At 45.1% G+C, this 18,606-nt stretch overlaps 2 protein-coding genes across 3 annotated transcripts in view; one reads left to right on the plus strand and one right to left on the minus strand.

The window, feature by feature from the left end:
- Positions 1-6,201: 6,201 nt before the first annotated feature.
- On the plus strand, positions 6,202-8,667 carry crha (corticotropin releasing hormone a). The gene is made up of 2 exons (XM_072467654.1): positions 6,202-6,349; positions 7,938-8,667. Exon 2 carries the CDS (start codon positions 7,955-7,957, stop codon positions 8,429-8,431), a length of 477 nt encoding a protein of 158 aa, XP_072323755.1. The 5' UTR covers positions 6,202-6,349; positions 7,938-7,954; the 3' UTR covers positions 8,432-8,667.
- Positions 8,668-9,225: 558 nt separating this feature from the next.
- Positions 9,226-18,606, minus strand: part of trim55a (tripartite motif containing 55a) — a 194,574-nt gene continuing 185,193 nt past the window's right edge. For both annotated transcript variants that reach the window (XM_072467652.1, XM_072467651.1), the window contains one exon: positions 9,226-9,455. In XM_072467652.1, coding sequence (XP_072323753.1) covers positions 9,445-9,455 — 11 coding nt within the window. In that variant the 3' untranslated portion in view covers positions 9,226-9,444. The remainder of the gene's footprint in view (positions 9,456-18,606) is intronic.

Consider the following 18,606-nt stretch of genomic DNA (forward strand, 5'->3'; position numbering starts at 1 on the left):
GTGGCATGGTAGCACAGTGGTTAGCATTGTTGCTTTACAGTTACAGGGTCGCAGGTTCAATTCCCGGCTTGGGTCAGGTCTGTGAGGAGTCTGCTCGTTCTCCCCGTGTCTGTGTTGGTTTCCTCCGGGTGCTCCGGTTTCCTCCCACAGTCCAAAGATGTGCAGGTTAGGTGGATTGGCCATGCTAAATTGCTCTTATTGTCCAAAAAGGTTAGGTGGGGTTACTGGGTTAAAGGGATATAGTGGAGGTGTGGGCATAAGTGGGTGCTCCTTCCAAGGGCCGGTGCTGACTTGATGGGCCAAAAGGCCTCCTTCTGAACTGTAAATTCTATGATTCTAAGATTATCACAGGTTAAGATAAGGTAAACAAAGCTGCTCCTATTAGTTGACAGCACAAGGTCTCGGGGGCACAGATTTAAGGTTTTGGGCAAGAGCCAGAGTGGGGAGGTGGGAAAGAGATTATTTAAACAGTGAGTTGTAATGATTTGGAACTTGCTATCTAGGAGGTTGGTGAAAGCAGAGACAATAAATGTTTTCAAAAGGAAATTGGATGGGCACTTGAGAGAAGTAAACTTGCAGGGCTACAGGGATAAAGCGGAAGAATGGGACTGGCTGGATTATTTGACAAAGAGCTGGCCTGGACTCTTTTGGCCAATTGGTCTCCAATGCTATAATGACTCTATGACAAGTCTCCAAGACTCGACGGATTTTCTCCCAGGGTATTAAAATTGTTGATACGTTAGTCTTTCAAAACTATTTCTATTCAGAAATTGATTGCTTGGATTGGGAAATTGACAATGTCATTCCATTACTTAAGAAGGATAAGAGAGATAAACGAGGAAATGATCAGCCTAATACTTTAATGTTGGTTGAATCTGTTATTAGGGACAGGGTGACTAAGCATTTGAAAAAATCTGATCTGATCAGCGGGAGATAGCATGGATTTGAAAAGGTGAGTCATTTCAAACAAACCAAGGTGAGTTTTTTGAGGAAGCAACCAATGTGGTAGACAAGAAATTGTCTATGAGTATTACATAGATGGATTTCCAAAAGGTATTCAACAGGTATTCAAGAGACAAATATGAGCACATAGAATTGAAGGCAATCCACTGGGATGTGTAGGGAATTAGTTACGAGGTGGGCAACAGAGTGTAAATAATGAGTATGTACTAAGATCGACATGGTGTGACTAACAGTGTCCTAGTGATCTGTACTGCAGCCACAGCTTTCTTACTCTATTTATGAATGAATTGAATAAATTCAGATCCACAAATATAAGTTTGCTGATAACAGCAAGTTAGGTGGCACATTAAATAGTGTATACAGGAGCAGAACTTTGCAAAACAACATTGATAGTTTTGTGGGTGGGCAGTACAGTGGCCGATGGAGTTCAACATGAGAATGTGTGGGCCATCCATTTTGAACCTAAGAAAGATAGACCAGAGTATTTTCCAAATGGTGTGAAATTAGGAACTGTGGATGAACAGAGAGTTGGAAGGTGCAATATACCATTTAAAAGGCTATTGAACTGTTCACCTTTATCTCAATAGGGTTGGAATACAATGTGGTAAACATTGTGATACAGCTGTGCAGCGCTCTGGTTACACTGCATCTAGAGTTCTGCATTCAGTTTTGGGCACTGCACCTCAGGAAGGACACAAAGGCCTTGGAAGGGGTGCAGTACAGATTCACCTGAGTGATATTAGGTTAAAAGGATTACACTATGAAGACTGGTTGTCTAGATGAGGCTTTCATTCTCTTCAGAGAAGAGCATAATAAATAGGAATAGGAATAGGCCATTTAGCCCTTCAATCCGGCTCTGTCATTCAATAAGATCATGGCTGATTATTTATCTCCCCTCCTCCTTCCCACTCTGCTTCCAAATCCCTTGATCCCTTTAGCACCCAAAAATCTGTCAATCTCTGCTTTGAATTGCTCAAGATTGAACAGCCGCAGCTCTCTGAGGTAGAGAATTTCAAAGATTCACAACCTTTGAAGTCCTAAATCTTCGATTCCTTATTCTGGGTTCTAACCCTGGATTCTAAACTCCCCAGACAGGAGAAAGCCTGCCAGCATCGCCCCAATCGAGCCCCTTAAAAATGTTATACATTTCAATTGGATCAGCTCAAGGGAAATTGGAAGATTGAGGAATGATGGAATTGAGTGTTTAAGATGATTTACAGAGCTGATAGGGTCAATAGAAAGAAACTATTCCCTCTGGTGAGAAAGTCTGAAAAAGATGTATTACCTTAAAATTGGAGTTTGGCTGTTCAGGGGTGAAGGAACATCTTCACCAAAAAGGCAGTGGAAATTTCGGCCCCAAAAAACTGTTGATGGCAGATCATTTCAAAATTTTGAATCTAAATGTGATTGATTTTTTTTGTGCCGAAGTTTTACAGAACCAAGATAAGTAGATAGAGTTAAAATACAGATCAGCATGGGCCATGGCAGGGCAGCATGGTGGCACAACGGTTAGCACTGCTGTCTCACAGCATGAGGAACCTGGGTTCAATTCCAGCCTTGGGTGACTGTGTGGGGTTTGCACATTTTCTGTGTGGCTTTCCTCCCACAGTCCAAAAATGTGCAGGTTAGGTGGAGTGGCCATTTTAAAATTGACCTGTAGGTTAGGTGAGGTTACGGGGATACTGTGGGGAGTGGGTGCTCTTTTGGAGGGTCGGTGCAGGCTCGATGGACCGGATGGCCTCCTTCTACACTGTAGGGATTCTATGATTCCATTCAATGAATTGAATGGCAGAAGAGGCTAGAGGACTTGAATGGCCTAAACTTGTTTCTAAGTTTCTATATGATAACCTGCTGAAATGACATCCCAGAGAGAGTGTCTGAATGAAACAGATCTGGAGACCAACAGATAAAAGTGGTAGCAGGGAGTCAGCATAAGTCAGAGAGCGAGAGAGCCCTGAGAGAGCAAATCAATTTTTTTTTAAATCAAGGAGAGCCCAGAGCTGCATCACCGAAGGAGTTCAGGGACAGAGCAGTAGAGTGAAGTGATCATCAGGGATTTCCCATTCATTGGATATGGGTGTCACTGGCAAGCCCAGCTCTGATTACCCATGAACTGAGGTCATGGATCTGGAGTCTGGAGTCACATGTCGGTACGACTGACAGATTTCCTCCCCTAAATAGGCCAGATGTTTGTTTTACATCTTTTAATTACTTTTAATTTAGTATTTTTGAAAATCTAATTTAAATTTCACCACCTATTGTGGTGGGATTTGAACCCATGTTCCCAGACCTCCAAATTACAGGTTTAGGGACAATAGTAGCATAGGCTACTATGCCACCACCTCCCGCGATACTGCAAGCATAAAACTAAAGCTATTATCTGTGAAATACAGGGTTCTGACTGGTATTTTTTTACACAGGTTTTCCATAACTCTTTGAGGAGATTGGGAAAATAATAGTGACAATAGATTTGAGAGTTAGGGAGAGAGGCAGGCATTTCAGCAGCCGCTGACATAAATCCAGGATGCTACTTTGCAAAAGCAAAACAGTGCTGATGTGGGAAACCTGGAAACAAATGTTAGAAATGCCCAGCCCACCTGGTTGCATCTGTGGAGTGAGAAGCAGAGTTAATGTTTCACAACACGGATGAAGGGTCAACAACTTGAAATGTTAACTCTATTTGGCTCCACATATGCTGCCTGAGCTGCTGAGTATTTCAGCCTTTCCTATTTTTATTTGCGATGTCGCCTTGTCGAGGATGCCATTGAACGGCGCCAGAGGGTGAAGAGCCAGTGATCGTGGTTCATATCAGTACCAACAACATGGGGAGAAAGAGTGAGGTCCTGTTGGCAGATTTTGGAAAACGAGAAAGAAACTAGCCAACAGGACCTCCAAGGTAGTAATCTCGGGATTGCTGCTTGTGGCATGCGCTAGTACCTATATAAAAATAAGAGGAGCTGGTTCTGGGGGACATTGGACCTGTACAAGCCGGTAGGGGTTGCACCCTAAGAGAGCCAGGATTAATGTCCCCGCGGAGCAATTTGCTCGTGCTGTTGGAAAGGGGTTAAATTAATTTTGCAGTGAGATAGACCATCTTGGAGAGGCAGGTAGCATTAAAGTAAGATGCAGTCGTGTGTTAGGATGGGCCAAATTAAGGTGGAAAGTAATGCAGTATAAGTTAGGTTTACCGTGCATGTATGTGGAGTATGGTAATAAAGTTGGTGAGCTGCAAAGACTTTTGGGAATATGATACTTTGGCGATATGGAGACCAGGCTCAAAAAAGCTCAGAACTGGGTACAAGATATTTGTAGATGCAAGGTGTTCAGGAATGATTGGAAAGGAAAGAAAGCAGGAGGGTGGCAGCACCGATTAAGGACAATAAATGCAATGCTGGGCAGATGGGATGTCCTAGAGGGATCAAGGACAGAATTAGGTTAGAGTTCAGAAATACCACTAGTTAAGGACATTACACTCCCGATATTAGCCTATAGGCCAGCAGCTAATGCGAAAGATACAGGGGAAACTAATATCCAAGGAAATTACAGAAAGGTACAACAACTATAGAGTAGTTATAATGGGGTACTTTAATTATCTCAGTATAGACTGGAATAGTAATGTCATAAAGAGCAGAACGGGGCGGGGGGAGGGGGTAGAGTTTCCCAAACGGGTTCAGGAGGATTTTCTATGTCATTGTCTTATCTGAAGAAACATAATATCAGGCGCAGGAGTAAGGGCGGGAGACTGGGACCAGCTGTATTGCTCAAGCGGACAGGGACGCGACGGACGAATGGCCTCCTTCTGGGCTGTAATCATTGGACGATTCAAAGTTGTATCTACCACTGACACAGACCTTTTACAGCTTTAATTGAACTCTGGTTTCCCTAATGCCAGAAATCCGTGGGACCATGTTACTGTGGCGGTGCTCTTTGCACTGCTCGCCTGAATGCTGAAGAAACAGTGAGATATTGTTTTTTTTCCGGAGATCATTGCAAAGTGTGGCAGATATACACAGCACGGATGATTCTGCGACAACTTGGCAATCAGTACTGGGAAATATGCAAAATATTCCTCGGAAACCATAAAAGACAGACAGGAAAAGGTAATGAAAAATAAGACACAACTATTCACGTGCTGTGCACCCGGCCGTGTCAATGTCACCGAAACTGAATTTCAGGACCAGTTTTTTTGTCTCCACGATTCAACTCTAAATGTTAATATATCGCGCTTGAATCCTCCGGGTAAATTCACTCTTCCACATCAAAACCTTCCGAACTGCACGTGAGTCTGATTCACATCCCAAAGGATCAAAAAGAAACATTATGCTGGAATTTGCTGGGCGCTAAACGTGGGAAACTCCACAGTCTGAAACAGACAAACGGGAATGTTTGACATTATAGTCGAGCAGGGTTGAAGTAAACGTTTGAGACATCTTTAAAAACATCTCGGCTAGACTGGCCCAAGCTGCGTGGGGCAAACTCACTTGGTACCGGATTGTCTCAATCCGATGTGAGTTTGTTATAAAAGCCACATATTCGGAACCGAGTGGCTTCGGGGTCAATGGAACTGAGGGCAGGTAATAGCCGCTGTTTACAGGGTTGGGTGCTGGTCGATGATTTTCAGCACCTTGGGACAGCTCTTACACTCAAATCCAATCTCCAACTTCCCACTCATCCCGAAACTAGCACACTCCCAATAATGTATCAGCACAGTTGTGAACACGGTGAAACTCCAATTCTAACTCTGTCCTAATGCCCACCAAACTCAAATTCCACAACAAACCCTCTTTCCCCTCTGGCTCCAATTTAAACAGCACGCGGTCCCAACTGAATGCCTCAAAATAAATCCCACACGCTTTTTAAATGGAGAGGATTCTATTCAACACACTTCACGTTCGCTTTAACCCTGCTCGCTGGTCAAATCCTAAGCATGAATGGTCAGTTTGGCTTCCAGTACTGCCGCCAATTTGGGATATTTCTTTGGAGGGAGGGGGGGGGAAGTCTCAGAAAGTCCCTCCACCCGCCTGGTGAGTGTGACCGGGGCCGCTGGTTAGAAAGAAGCAGCGTCCGGCTTCACCACCACACATTGCTGGGGAGCTGAGTGACTTGCCCCTTGAGACTGTGAGCAAGTTGTGTGCATGTTTGTGTGTTGGGGGGGGGGGGGCAGTCTGTGGCATCCTCCCCCTCAATCTTCATTCATGAGTGCTCCGACACCAAGCTCCAATGTTCTGCGTCACTAACCAGGCTGCCGACGTGATACCCGAAGCTCCGAAGGGAGTATAAAAGGGCAAGAGGCAGTCTGCACCCCAAATAACTTCCCACCACTTTGCAATCTCATCTGGAGGGAGCAAGGCTGCAGGACTGATTCGAGACACCAGCTGCTGTGCAGGTATGTATTTCTGATCCACTCCCCCCTTTCCTTTCTGTGGCGGCTAACGAGTTGTTGCTCTTTCAAACCCTGTACAGTCATTTGAAGCTTAATCTTATTCTGCCTTAATGTTTCAGGACAGAGTCGATTGCCAGAGTCGATTAGGGGCGTGGTTAACAAAGCAGGTTTTATGTGGAGGCGACTGTTGAGATTATTTAAGTGATATTTTCTAATAGAAGCACCCAGCGTGTTTCCTGCGTTTTCAGTTTTTACACTTTCAGCATTCCGAGTATTTTGTTTTCTACAAATCGGTTCGTGGTGTGTCACCAAGATTGATGATGCCGTTTGTAATCTATTGAAATTTCCATTGGGTTCCAGAGGTAGCTGCGGTTTTGAATGTGTATATTAGTCACAGATGTAACTGGTTCAGATCATTTACTTGGATGTAAAGTAACACAAATCTTTAGCTATGTAGGGTGTGTGTGTCTGTCTGCCAATGTGTGTCCCTGTCTGTATGTGTGTTTCTGTCTGTGTGTGCCTGTGTGTTTCTGCGTGTGCTTCTGCGAGTGTTCGTGTGTGCCTGTGTGTGTTTGTATGTGCCTGTGTGTTTATGTGTGTCTGTGTGTGTTTGATTGTGTCTGTGTTTGTGTGTGCCTGTGCATCTGTGTGCGTGTGCGCGCCTGTGGGGTCTGTGTGTGCCTGCGTGGTCTGTGTGTGCCTGTGTGTTTATATGTGCCTGTGCGATCTGTGTGTGCCTGTTATCTGTGTGTGTTCGTGTGCGTCTGTGTGTGCCTGTGGGGCCTGTGTGTATTTGTGTGTGCCTGTGGGGTCTGTGTATGTTTGTGTGCGTCTGTGTGTGCCTGTGGGGTCTGTGTGTGTTTGTGTGCGTCTGTGTGTGTCTGTGGGGTCTGTGTGTGCCTGTGGGGTCTGTGTGCGTCTGTGTGTGCCTGTGGGGTCTGTGTGTGTTTGTGTGCGTCTGTGGGGTCTGTGTGTATTTGTGTGTGTCTGTGCGTGCCTGTGTGTGTTTGTGTGCGTCTGTGTGTGCCTGTGGGGTCTGTGTGTGTTTGTGTGTGCCTGTGTGCGTCTGTGGGGTCTGTGTGTATTTGTGTGTGTCTGTGGGGTCTGTGTGCCTGTGGGGCCTGTGTGTGTTTGTGTGCGTCTGTGTGTGCCTGTGGGGTTTGTGTGTGCCTGTGCGTGTCTGTATGTTGGTGCCTTGTTCATCTTGTCTTTAACTTTCCACACATATATCAAATGGAAATGAGTCCTGACTGAGAATGATTCATGTTAAATTTAGTATTAATGATTTAACCTCCTGATATGATGGTCAAAGCAAAATACGGTTCAAGATCAGAATGAATCGAGAAGTCAAACATTGTTCCTTTGGGAACCTTTCTCAAACTGGATGGTGAAAACGCAAATAGCTTCTTTAATTTGACCTTTATCTTTCCAGTGCCTATATCCTGTGATATTTGCGCCCCTCAACAATCGGTTGCCAAAAAACTAAATGAACTAATGGAACTAAACGTTCTTAGTTACTCTTCCTAATAGTTGCGCAAGTGCTAATAGAGAGCAAGAATTAGTGCCATTTTAATATGGTTGTGTCTTGCAGATTGCCACTTCCCTGCCATGAAGACCCCCGTGTTGCTCTGCACTGCTATCTTTCTGATTGCCTTCCTACCCAGTGCTGAGTGTCGAGCCTTTGAGAGCCCCGCATCAACTCCAAACGGCGCGGATCCACAATCCGGACTCCAATCAAGGTTACCACTTTGGATTCGCATTGGGGAGGAATACCTCCTGCACCTGGGCAAACCGGCCAAGGGTGGACCTCCCGCCGCTCCAACCCCGCGGGACATGGCCCTTTCTGACAGAGCTTTCTCAATGCAGGTCAACGCGCTCCAGCCCCCTCCAAAAGACCAAGTTGACAGTGGATTCCGGGATGAGGCGGATCAGATGATGGGCCGAGGAAAAAGGCTGGACGACCCTCCCATTTCCCTGGATCTAACATTCCATCTTCTCAGAGAAGTGCTGCAGATGGCGAGAGCTGAGCAACAGGCGCGCCAAGCCCACAGCAACAGGAAAATCATGGAGCTAATCGGCAAATAGATCGCAGGCTGAAAGATCAAATGAGAAACACATCCCTCCCAGCGCTCTTCGGGCCCTCGTCCTTTATTTTTATAGCGCTGAATTATTAAGGTGTGCATTTCAACCAAGTTAACACTGTATTTAACCGATCAATTCACATTGTAGAATTCTAGACAATAAACACATCGGTGCCAATCATCTTTCTTGAGTAAGAGAATGTCTAATATTTATATTTTTTAATAAAAGCTGCAAAGTAACGCCCGCTTTATGCTTTATTGTGGAGGCAGAGGAAATTGTCCGCGGACGCTCAACTGTTAACAGAAAACGCTGAATAAACACCGCGTGGTGCTCAGTAACCCGTCTCCCAGATTATTGCGTGAAATGTTGTGTTTTGATTGTGTAGCAGAAAGATGTTTTTATCAATGAAACGAGGAGCCCTGGGGCCGCCTCGTGCTCCACACTCACAGAGAAGTGCCGCTGCCGGGGAGTTCATTCATAAAAATCCTGAATTGTGCACCCACAACAGAGCTGATTGGGAACACAACCCGTCACTCACAGCAGCCTTCACCCCACCCACCGACATCGCCGTCTCGCCGGCCTCCTGGAACGGGTTAACATTCAAAGAGTTCAAATTCGCGGACGCCACAGTTCACTGGGGGTAATCCGAAACTAGAGGAGAAATTCCCATCACACCCACTGTTTTTAATCGTTTGTAGTCCCTCCATCTCTGACCTGCTGGGGCTGCAATGAGGGGAACCCCACTTTCAGTAGAATACAGGGTGAAATGAATAATCCTCAAATCCAAAGATCCAACATTGGGAGCAGTAATCCAGAGATTGGATATATTTTAATACAATTATTGATGTTATTTTGGGAGGGTTAAGATGCTTCTCTTTGGCTTTTCTCGGCTGCCTGATTTCTCTCTCTATTTGGCCAGTGAGTTTAACCAGGAGAAGGAGAAGACGTGTCGAGCCGCCTCGCCGCCCTTTGCTCCGCCGCCGCTTTCAGCTTCACTTGGGGCGGGAGCAGGGGTTTCAGAATCCGCCTGTGAGAGAGAGAGGAAAACACAAAAGAGGCTCAAATTACTTTCAAACATGGCACGAAAAAACTCCCCCGGAGTGTTGGATTTGGTCACCTCCCTCCCCCCTCTCTAACCACCCCAGTCAGTGATACATGTGGGCCAATTGCCGCTCGCTGCAGGAGGTTTTGGGTGTGTAGCTGTTTGAACGGCTCGTTTCTATCGGAGCTACTGAGAATGTGTGTCTCCCCCCCACCTATCCACTAACCCCTCATCACATTGGATAAAATATGCTTGGCACTTCCCACTTCGCAAAAACTCCGATGTGAATTCCCCGAACGAACATGTTCCGGACAACAAACAACTCCTTGTTGGGTGACTGGAATCCTGGATCCCCGGGATAGATCATTACTGAGGTTTATCACACTCTGATGTCCATAGAATCATGAAACAGTGTAACGCAGAAAGAAGCCACTCCGCCCATCATGTCTGATTCATCTCTTTCACAGGGCATTCGGGTCTGGAATGCACTGCTTGCAAGTGTAGTGGAGGCAGGTTCAATCAAGTCACTCAAACGCTTAGTAGAGGGTTACTTGAATAGAAACAATAGGCGGGGTACGGGAAAAGGCAGTAAGTCATAATGCTCATTTGTGCTCAGCACCAACCTGGCACATGGTTTTGCCGAGCACCAGCAGCACATCCTTTCCAGTTTTTTGCATGGTGGCCAATTGGATGCTGTCATGGTTAGTGACAGAGAGGTGAGTTGTGGAGTTGAGACTGTGGTCAATGGTATTTCACTCGCATTAGTTCTTCTCAAACAGCCAGCCAGAAAGGAGTTGTATAGGTTGCCTCCTCACATCCTGTTCCTCCTCCTTCTCAGCTGCTCCTCACATCACTGGCGGCAAGGTCCATTCCCTCATGATGATGAGGGTGTGCAGAATGTAGTAGACCTCCATGAATCTTGACACTTAGTCTGCAAGTACTGCAGATCTTCTCCAGCATCGTAGGGGGGCACGGTAGCACAGTTGCTTCACAACTCCAGGATCCCAGTTTTGATTCCCGGCTTGGGTCACTGTCTGCGCGGAGTCTGCCCGTTCTCCCCGTGTCTGCGTGGGTTTCCTCCGGGTGCTCCGGTTTCCACCCACAGTCCAAAGATGTGCAGGTTTGGTGGATTGGCTATGCTAAATTGCCCTTAGCGCCCCAAAAGGTTGGGTTTTATGGGGTTACTGGATTGCGGGGATGTGGTGGGGGTGTGGGCTTGGGTAGGGTGCTCTTTCCAAGGGCGGGTGCAGATTCGATGGGCCGAACGGCGTCCTTCTGCACTGTAAATTCTATATGATATGATGTATGCAGTGGAAGTCTTGTTTCAATACTTGGATGAGCTGCTCTATTGAATTTCTTTGGCAGCATGGCTTTCATTGTGTGCATGCAACACAAGTGCATGGGTTACGCACAGAGTCATGATTCGTGTCATCAATGAACTTTTCGCCCAACAGCCAGCCATTGGTTTGCAGCAGTAGCTCAAATACAGATAGAACACTGGACTGTTGCAGTATGAAGACATTATGGCTGCTGACAGGATACTGGACATTGATCAGAATGGTTTACTACCTATGGTCAGAGACCAGCTGGACAGTGATGGTGTGGAATCAATTTTGGATCCAATGTCATAGAATCACACAAAAGTTACGCATAGACGGAGGCCATTTGGCCCATCTTGTCCATGCCAAGGTATGGTAGAGTTGACATGCAGAAACCGGAAAGTGACATGGTGCAGTCAATGGCATCCTGTATCATGAGGAAATCTGCAATCCTACTAATGTCACATTCTCACTCCTTCTACTGCTCATTGACCAAAAAAGAATGAGATGTAGCCAACTCTCTGACTACAGAGCCTGAGTGACCCCCGTATGCAACATTGGATGACCAACTGCTAGATGTTGCAAATATTGCATGCTCCAGCCGAGAAGGATCAGAGGCACATCTCCATGGTCGCCTTCACAACCACTGATAATGTGGTTCTTACCATGCTCTGAGGTAGCAGTAGGTGGCAGATTTCAATGAGAGTGTCCTTACGGTAGCGAATAATCCTCACATATAGTATACCACAGTAAAATTCAGGGAGGAGAATTGCTCTATGAACACCTCGGGCAGGTGTGGATTGTGGCTGAAAGCACTGCTCCCAATTCTCCCTCTTCCAACATTTCATCCTGTGTGTGCCCTCTGTTCATTCTCCAATTCCTGTTGTATTCTAAATGGAATGCCGACTACTAATGGTTGATGCAGAAATTCTGATGCAAGTACTCCTTCAGGACCAGCCACACCGATCTCTGTGGATTTGCGCAACTTTAAACAACTATAGAAAGCAACATTGTAGAATCAAGGCAACTGGCAGAAAAAAAGTCAACCAGCAACTAACCTCGCAGTAGTTTATAATTTATTTGAAAACGCTTGTGAGGGAGCTCACGTGATGTAAGCGCGCGAACAATTTCAATTTCGTGAGCTCCAGGTCTGCCCGTCTTTTAATCCGTCATTTCATCCTAATGCACATTTCATACTTGTTTTGTCATGGGTTATATGGCTTGCGCCATGTCTCTGGGAGTGGCTGTTAGAATTAGAATTTACAGTGCAGAAGTGGTCTTTTTGTGAGAAAGAGCTGAGATAAAATGCTAAAATCCTCATTTTTCTTGGAGTAGGGCCCAGCTGGGAGTGGCACTGTTGTTGTTGAGCCCATGGCAGTGCTGTGTGCATCAGATGATGGCCACCACCAAAGATGTTGCATTGACTAAGAATTTTGGCTCTGCGGGGTAGGTCGTCAGAGTTTACGTCGAGGGACTGTGGAGTACCTCTAGAAGGATGGTAGGAGCACAAGACAGGGTTCTTGCAGTCAAAAGAGCACTGTACCTGCTTAGGGGGCACCTTCCTGTTGTCAAAACCCTGCTGCATGGTCTGCCAGTTATCCTGATGAGTTTGGGAGATGGAGACCGAGCGGGGTGTCCCCTTGAGTCCAGTCCTTGACAAAAAGGTGAGAGACGAGTTCCTGATTGAGATCAAGAATTGACTGCCATGCTTTGGTAATCTTGATTTGGAGGCTGGGTACATCAGATTCAATGGAGCGCAACAAACGTATCCTGTCTTCGAGTCCAGGGGCCGGTAGGGCTGGTCACTGGTCCTATATCATTCTATTCTTGATGCTCATCATGAAGGGTTGGGGATGGCCAAGCGGGTCGTGTCATTCCCCCTGGCTGGGGAATAGGCTGTGAACTGCCTGAGTGTCGGCGAGACGGCATGTTGGAAGTAATGGCCTCTCATGCTTCAATCAATGGAATTCTTGAGAGTGGCCATTTATCCTGCCTTATCCTTTGCCTTCTCATGCGACATGGAAGATGCCTTTATCCTGCAATCTACCCTGCAGTTTGTCGCTCATGATGTTGACTTTTTTATTTTTGTCTTTCTTTCAGTAGGGGTATATGACATTTGAGTATGATGGCTTGTGCCATTGATTATCCTCATCCTGTTATTTTCTGTTAGTAAGATCATTTTGAGTCAATTATGAGAATTGTGATTTGTGCACAGTTTTACTCTTTAATATTGTGTCTTATAATACTTGTGGTTGGGGGAGGGGAGTGACTTTGGTCACCCCCTGTCTCATGTATGGAGAAGACGATGGAGCTGGGGCAGAGTGAAGGGTGGGTGGATATCGTTGGTGGGCTTAGTTCAGCCCTCGCTGAGATTGAGGATGGCCCCCCGCCCCAATAGGAGCTAATCTGTTTCAGGTTTTTCTTTTGGGTTTGTATATTCTTGAATTAAGAATCTGTGTCTTTGTCCTTCTTTGGCCTGGGCAGAGTTTGTATCCCGGGGCGGGCTGGGTTCATTCTATCTTTCTCTTGAGGTTGAGTTTTTCCTTCCCTCTGTTTGGGTTTCTCTTGTGTTCCTCCCCTGGGCGATTGCTGTGGTTGGGTTGTTGAGAAGGGAGGTTGTTCTGGATATCCTTTCTGCAGTGGTGGTCACTTTGAGCTAGGCTGGGTTTCCCTCTTTTGGGGTTCTTTCTCTTTTCTTCTCTTCATTTGGATGAACATTGTTGGTTATTTAAATCATGAGCTGGCCTGGTGGTTTTTTTTGGGGGGGGGAGTTTGTATTTGTGCCAGGGAGGAGGGAGCCGGCCATCCATCCAGGGTGCCTAATTATTGGGTGTCTTGACAAATCCTCTTCTTCTCGGGCTGGATCCCTCCCATCTTGTCTGGGGCTGGGATTGTGGTGTGTTGCCCTGGATGGGGTTAAAAAGGTACAGGCTCAACTGGGATGCAGTATTTTGAGGTGTGCTGGAGGTCTTGGGGATATAGCTTCTTGTGTGTTGGTTGGTGCTGGGCTAGGCCAGGCTCTGTACAGTGGCTGTTATCCCAGGGGCTCAGGATGTTCCTCCCTGAGGGGCTAGGGCTATGTTTTGTTTCTTTGTCTGTCTGATGCACAGGCCTGAGGATGGGTCAAGTTTTCTGCCTTGATGGATATTCTGCGGTTCCCCCTGAGTGGCCTGGCTCCCCTCATCACTGCTGGGTGTTGTCATCTGGTGGAATAATTCTTGTAGTCTCTTTCTTTTGTTCTTCTTTCCCTTCTTTTCTACCTTGGGAGGCTCTGCAGGCTTGACCATTGTCTGAACATATTGTTGGTGACAGTCCTCTCTTTTCTTTCTAATTGTGGTTCAGCCTTGGGCCTGGGTTTGGGGTTTTGTTGTGTTAGGTAGTATGTGTGTAACTCCCTGTAGATTTGGGCTTCCCATGCATTTTCTTTTGTCTTTGCAAGGGTGAGGATGACAAATCTGTTCCTAGCTCCTACATGGGTGCAGATAATCTGGAAAGAGAAGGCTGTGTTGGGCAATTGGTGCTGTTGGCATTGCAGGAGTGATGGGGAATGTACGTTGGTGCCCACCCGATCATGGCTTGGAGCGTTCATCCTGATTTCTCGTGATGATTGTGCGGCGTGGGAGGGTGCACACCATTTTGTCATGATTTCATGATCTTATTCTGTTTCTTCCTCGGTTTCTGGTCAGGCAATGTGGGTATCTAGTTCTGTCTAATGGTGGTATTGAGCCAATTGTGATGTCGTTCTCCTGGTCCATACTGTGCTCTTGTAGGTTAAGCTGTTTCAGTTTTGCCCATTCCTTGGGTGCTGTATTATTTTGTAACTTTGTTGTGTTATTTTATAAAGTGTAAAATCTCAGTAATCATAAATAGTTTTTAAAATTTTAAACGCTGGTGAGGGATACCCTTCCTGCTGCTGAACGTGTGTTCAGCTGTGGAAGGTTAAGAGACGGTGTTAGGGGGCGGCATGTTGGTACAGTGATTGGCATTGTTTTCTCGTGGCGCTGGGGACCCGGGTATGGTCCTGGCCCTGAGTCGCTGTCTGTATGAAGTTTCTCCCCGTGTTTGCGTGGGTTTCGCCCGCACGGCCAGGGGTGTGCAGGGTGGGTGGATTGGCCACGCTAATTTTCCCCTTAATTGGAAACAAAAATAATAGGGTACTCCAAATAAATTTTTTTTAAACCAATAATGTTAGCTGGAACATTGGGCTCTAAAATGGCAGCACTGTTACCATATCTGCATTACATGCTGACTGATTACATGATCTACTTGCTTATACCTGCTTCCGACAGTTGTTCATCATGCGCGTTAAAATCCTCATTAATACAGCTCAGTGTGAACCTTAGTAAATGGTCAAATCAGAGAATGGGTAGTGTGGGTAAGTGGGTAGGATAGCAGGTGGGTAACCTGGCAGGTGTGTTGGAGGTAGTTGGGTAAGATGGCAGGTGGGTGAGTTAGTAGATGGATCGGAGGGGTAGTTGGGATAGGTTGGGGATCAGTTGGGTGGTCCAGGGATAGGTAGGTTTGGTTGGTGGGGGAGGGGGTGTAGTTGGGAGGTGGGGGATAGTCAGATTAGATTGGGGTGAGTAGTCAGGTTTGGCCAGTGCAGTAGTCAGTGGGGGGGGGGGGGGGGGGGGGGGCATCAGTGTGTAATCGGGTCAAGAGAGGTGGTTGGAGTGTTGCAGAGTCAGTTTGAGTGATTGAGCATTGTCAACAGTGTAGTTACCCAGGACATAGATTATGATTTCTCTGGTTAACATTTCCTGGGTAATGATTTAGGCAAGTACATCGGAACTATCCAAAGCCTTTGTCTTTAGCTCAGAGCTGGAGACTTTTGCAGAGGGTCCTGGAGAGCAGGGGATTTACCCATCAGAGGTCCACACTTCCCAGGCATTTCCCACAGAGATCAGTGTCTCAGGACTTTGCAAGGGTCCTGACATGCATCTTGGGTCGTATGTCCAGTCTCCAATGATGCAGAGATCTGAGGACCTTGGCCTCTATCTTTCGCCATTCTCCCTACCAAAATGTATTACCTCATACTTTTCTGCATTAAACATTTGTTGCCATGTGTCCATCCATTCCACTAGGCTGTCTACATCCTCTTGAACTTACTACTATCTTCTCACTGTTCACTGCAGTTCCAAATTTCATATTATTCACAAATTTTGAAATTGCACCTTGTAATCCGAAATGCAGATCCTTATTATATATCGAAAATAGCAGTGGCCCCAGTCCTGATCCTGGGGATCTCAACTGTATGCTGCCCTAAGTCTGAAAAACATTACTTAACAAAACTCTCTCTTTCTATCCCGTAACAAAGCTTATATCCATGTTAATTCTGCCTCATAGGCTGCAATTTAATTTTACTAACAAGTCTATAATGTGATACTTTATCAAGCACCTTTTGAAATTCCAAATACACAGCATCAACTGCAGTTCTCTCATGCTCTCTGTTACTTTATCAAAAAAACTCAATCAAGTTGGTCAAACACAAATTTCTCTTAACAAATCTGGACTGACTCTCCTTTTATTAGTTCATACATGTCCAAGTGACTTAATTTTCTCCTGAATCTTTGTTTTTATAAGCTTCCCCACTACCACTGTTAAACTGAATGGCCAAAGGGGTAATGCTTGAACAATTATAGATTGGGAATCGCTTTGACATGGTCAGCTTATGACATCATTCATCTTTAGATACAGTACTTTAAGTGGAGGACCCTTCCACCTCTTTAAACAAGAAATCAATACCTTATAGAGTGAAATCATGGATGAACATGTTGGCTGGAATTCTCTGATCGTTGGCGGCGGGATTCTCTGGTCCCTCCGGCAGCTCCCCCCACCCCCGCCCCACCACCACCTCTGATGCAGGTTTCCCGTGGCGTGGGGTGGCTTCAACAGAAATTTCCATTGACAGCGGCGGGAGCAGAAGATCCCACCGCCAGCAAACGGCTGCTTCCTCCTGCTGCTGAGAAACATGTGGCTGGGAGGCCGGAGAATCCCGGATATTGTTCCTATGAAATTACTTTGTCCAATAGTTTTACAAAAGTCTTAAATCATGTCAAAGGTCAAACAGAAAAAATTTATATTAACAAATCAAAGGGCAGGTCCTCCATGCAATTTCACCCATTGCATTTTGCGATTTCATCAGCAATGCTTTGCTGCTCACTCTGTGGCTCTGGGGTTTTCTGGGTCACACAGATCAGGGGATTTTATGTTGTGCTACTTTAACTCCTCTCAGGCAGAGGAGGTAACAGTGTGTCTGTGGCAAATTGACCTCTGGGTTAGGGAAAAAACATACAATTTGAGATAAAGTTAGTGTACATTAGGAAGTGCTTTGGGTAATCAAAGATAGCCAGAAGGTTAAGGGCAAGTGATGTTTGACAACTTTAATAGGACTTTTAAGAAGTCAAAGATTGTGCAGATAAAGGGGATGGAGTAGATGAAGTGTTAATGAATCTCCAGAAAATTGCTCAATAAAGTATCTCATAAAAGGGAGTTTAGAAATATTTAGGTGTGTCGTACAAGAGGAAATGTCGCAGCATGAATAGAATGTTGTCAGATGGACAAGGATAAGATAAATAGGTGTTGCTCACTCAGACGAGGGAATGGTTGAAGGGGTCCAGGGGTCAGTGTTGGGTTCAGTTTTGTTCTTGGTCTTTAGAGATTATTTGGATTTGAGCACAATCTTAAAATCTACTGAACATATAAGATAGGAAATTTGAATTTGGCAAACATTGAGGACTGTAAAATACCTCAGGAAATTCTAAACATACCGATGGAATGGACAGACAGGCAGCAAATGCCAGTTAATGGGAGAAAAATATGCAGGAATGAGGGTATAAATTTAGTGGAAATTTACACAAGGACACAGAAAGTGCATTTCATAGATTGAGTTGGATGATGCCAAAGACAGGAAAATATAGTTAGAAACAGAGACATGTGACAGAGACATGTGAAACTGACTATGTTCATTTGTGTAGCAATAGCTGAGAACATATTAAATAAAAGGCTCTAAAATTATGAAGAATGTTGATAGTGAGGTTCTAAAGTACCTATAACTGCCATGGAAAAATAAAACAATCATCTTCAGGAGAGGGAAGAAAACCATTAGAGGAAATAAGAGGTAAAATTAAACAAGGAGAAATGCAACATTTGGAAATGCTGGCAATGTGTTGATACCTAGAGGAGAAGAATAATAACAGATATACCCAACTCCATGACTGCTTCTCAGACAATACAAGGGACGGTTTAAGGTAGCATTGATGCAAACATGCTATAATCAGGCAATTTTCACAGTCTTGCTATAATTAAGATTGCCTCTATCAAAGTCTAATCTCAGACAAGGATTGTTATAGAATTATTGGATAATCAATTATTATGACATTCTCCACTAATATGCTAAAGAGATCAACATTTTAACTGATTATTTTGCTGTGAATTCATTCAGTCAACATCAAAGTGAAAATGTCATCATCATCACATGTTTAAGTTCCTCTGGTGTTTGAGAATTTACAAAGAACAAATCATGATTGCCAATTTTGATAGAAACAAGAAAAAAATGTAGCTACTAGTAATTATCCTGAAAGTCTTGTTAGAATTATGCAGATAATGTTATATTTGAGGACACGATGAAGCACAACAGCTTTTTAAGCAAACAACCAATCTCTGAAATATTTAACTGCTATTATATAAGTGCACCCAAAAATACCAAAGTCCTAAAGACTTGATGGATCAAGAAAAGCGTTTTCTTTATTGATAGTGTTCTCTACTGAAGGTAGGCGAACAATGAATATCTCATCTTTTGTACTACTCCATTTCCC

Source organism: Scyliorhinus torazame, chromosome 11 (assembly GCF_047496885.1).
Source record: "Scyliorhinus torazame isolate Kashiwa2021f chromosome 11, sScyTor2.1, whole genome shotgun sequence".
NCBI classification, from domain to species: Eukaryota; Metazoa; Chordata; class Chondrichthyes; order Carcharhiniformes; family Scyliorhinidae; genus Scyliorhinus; species Scyliorhinus torazame.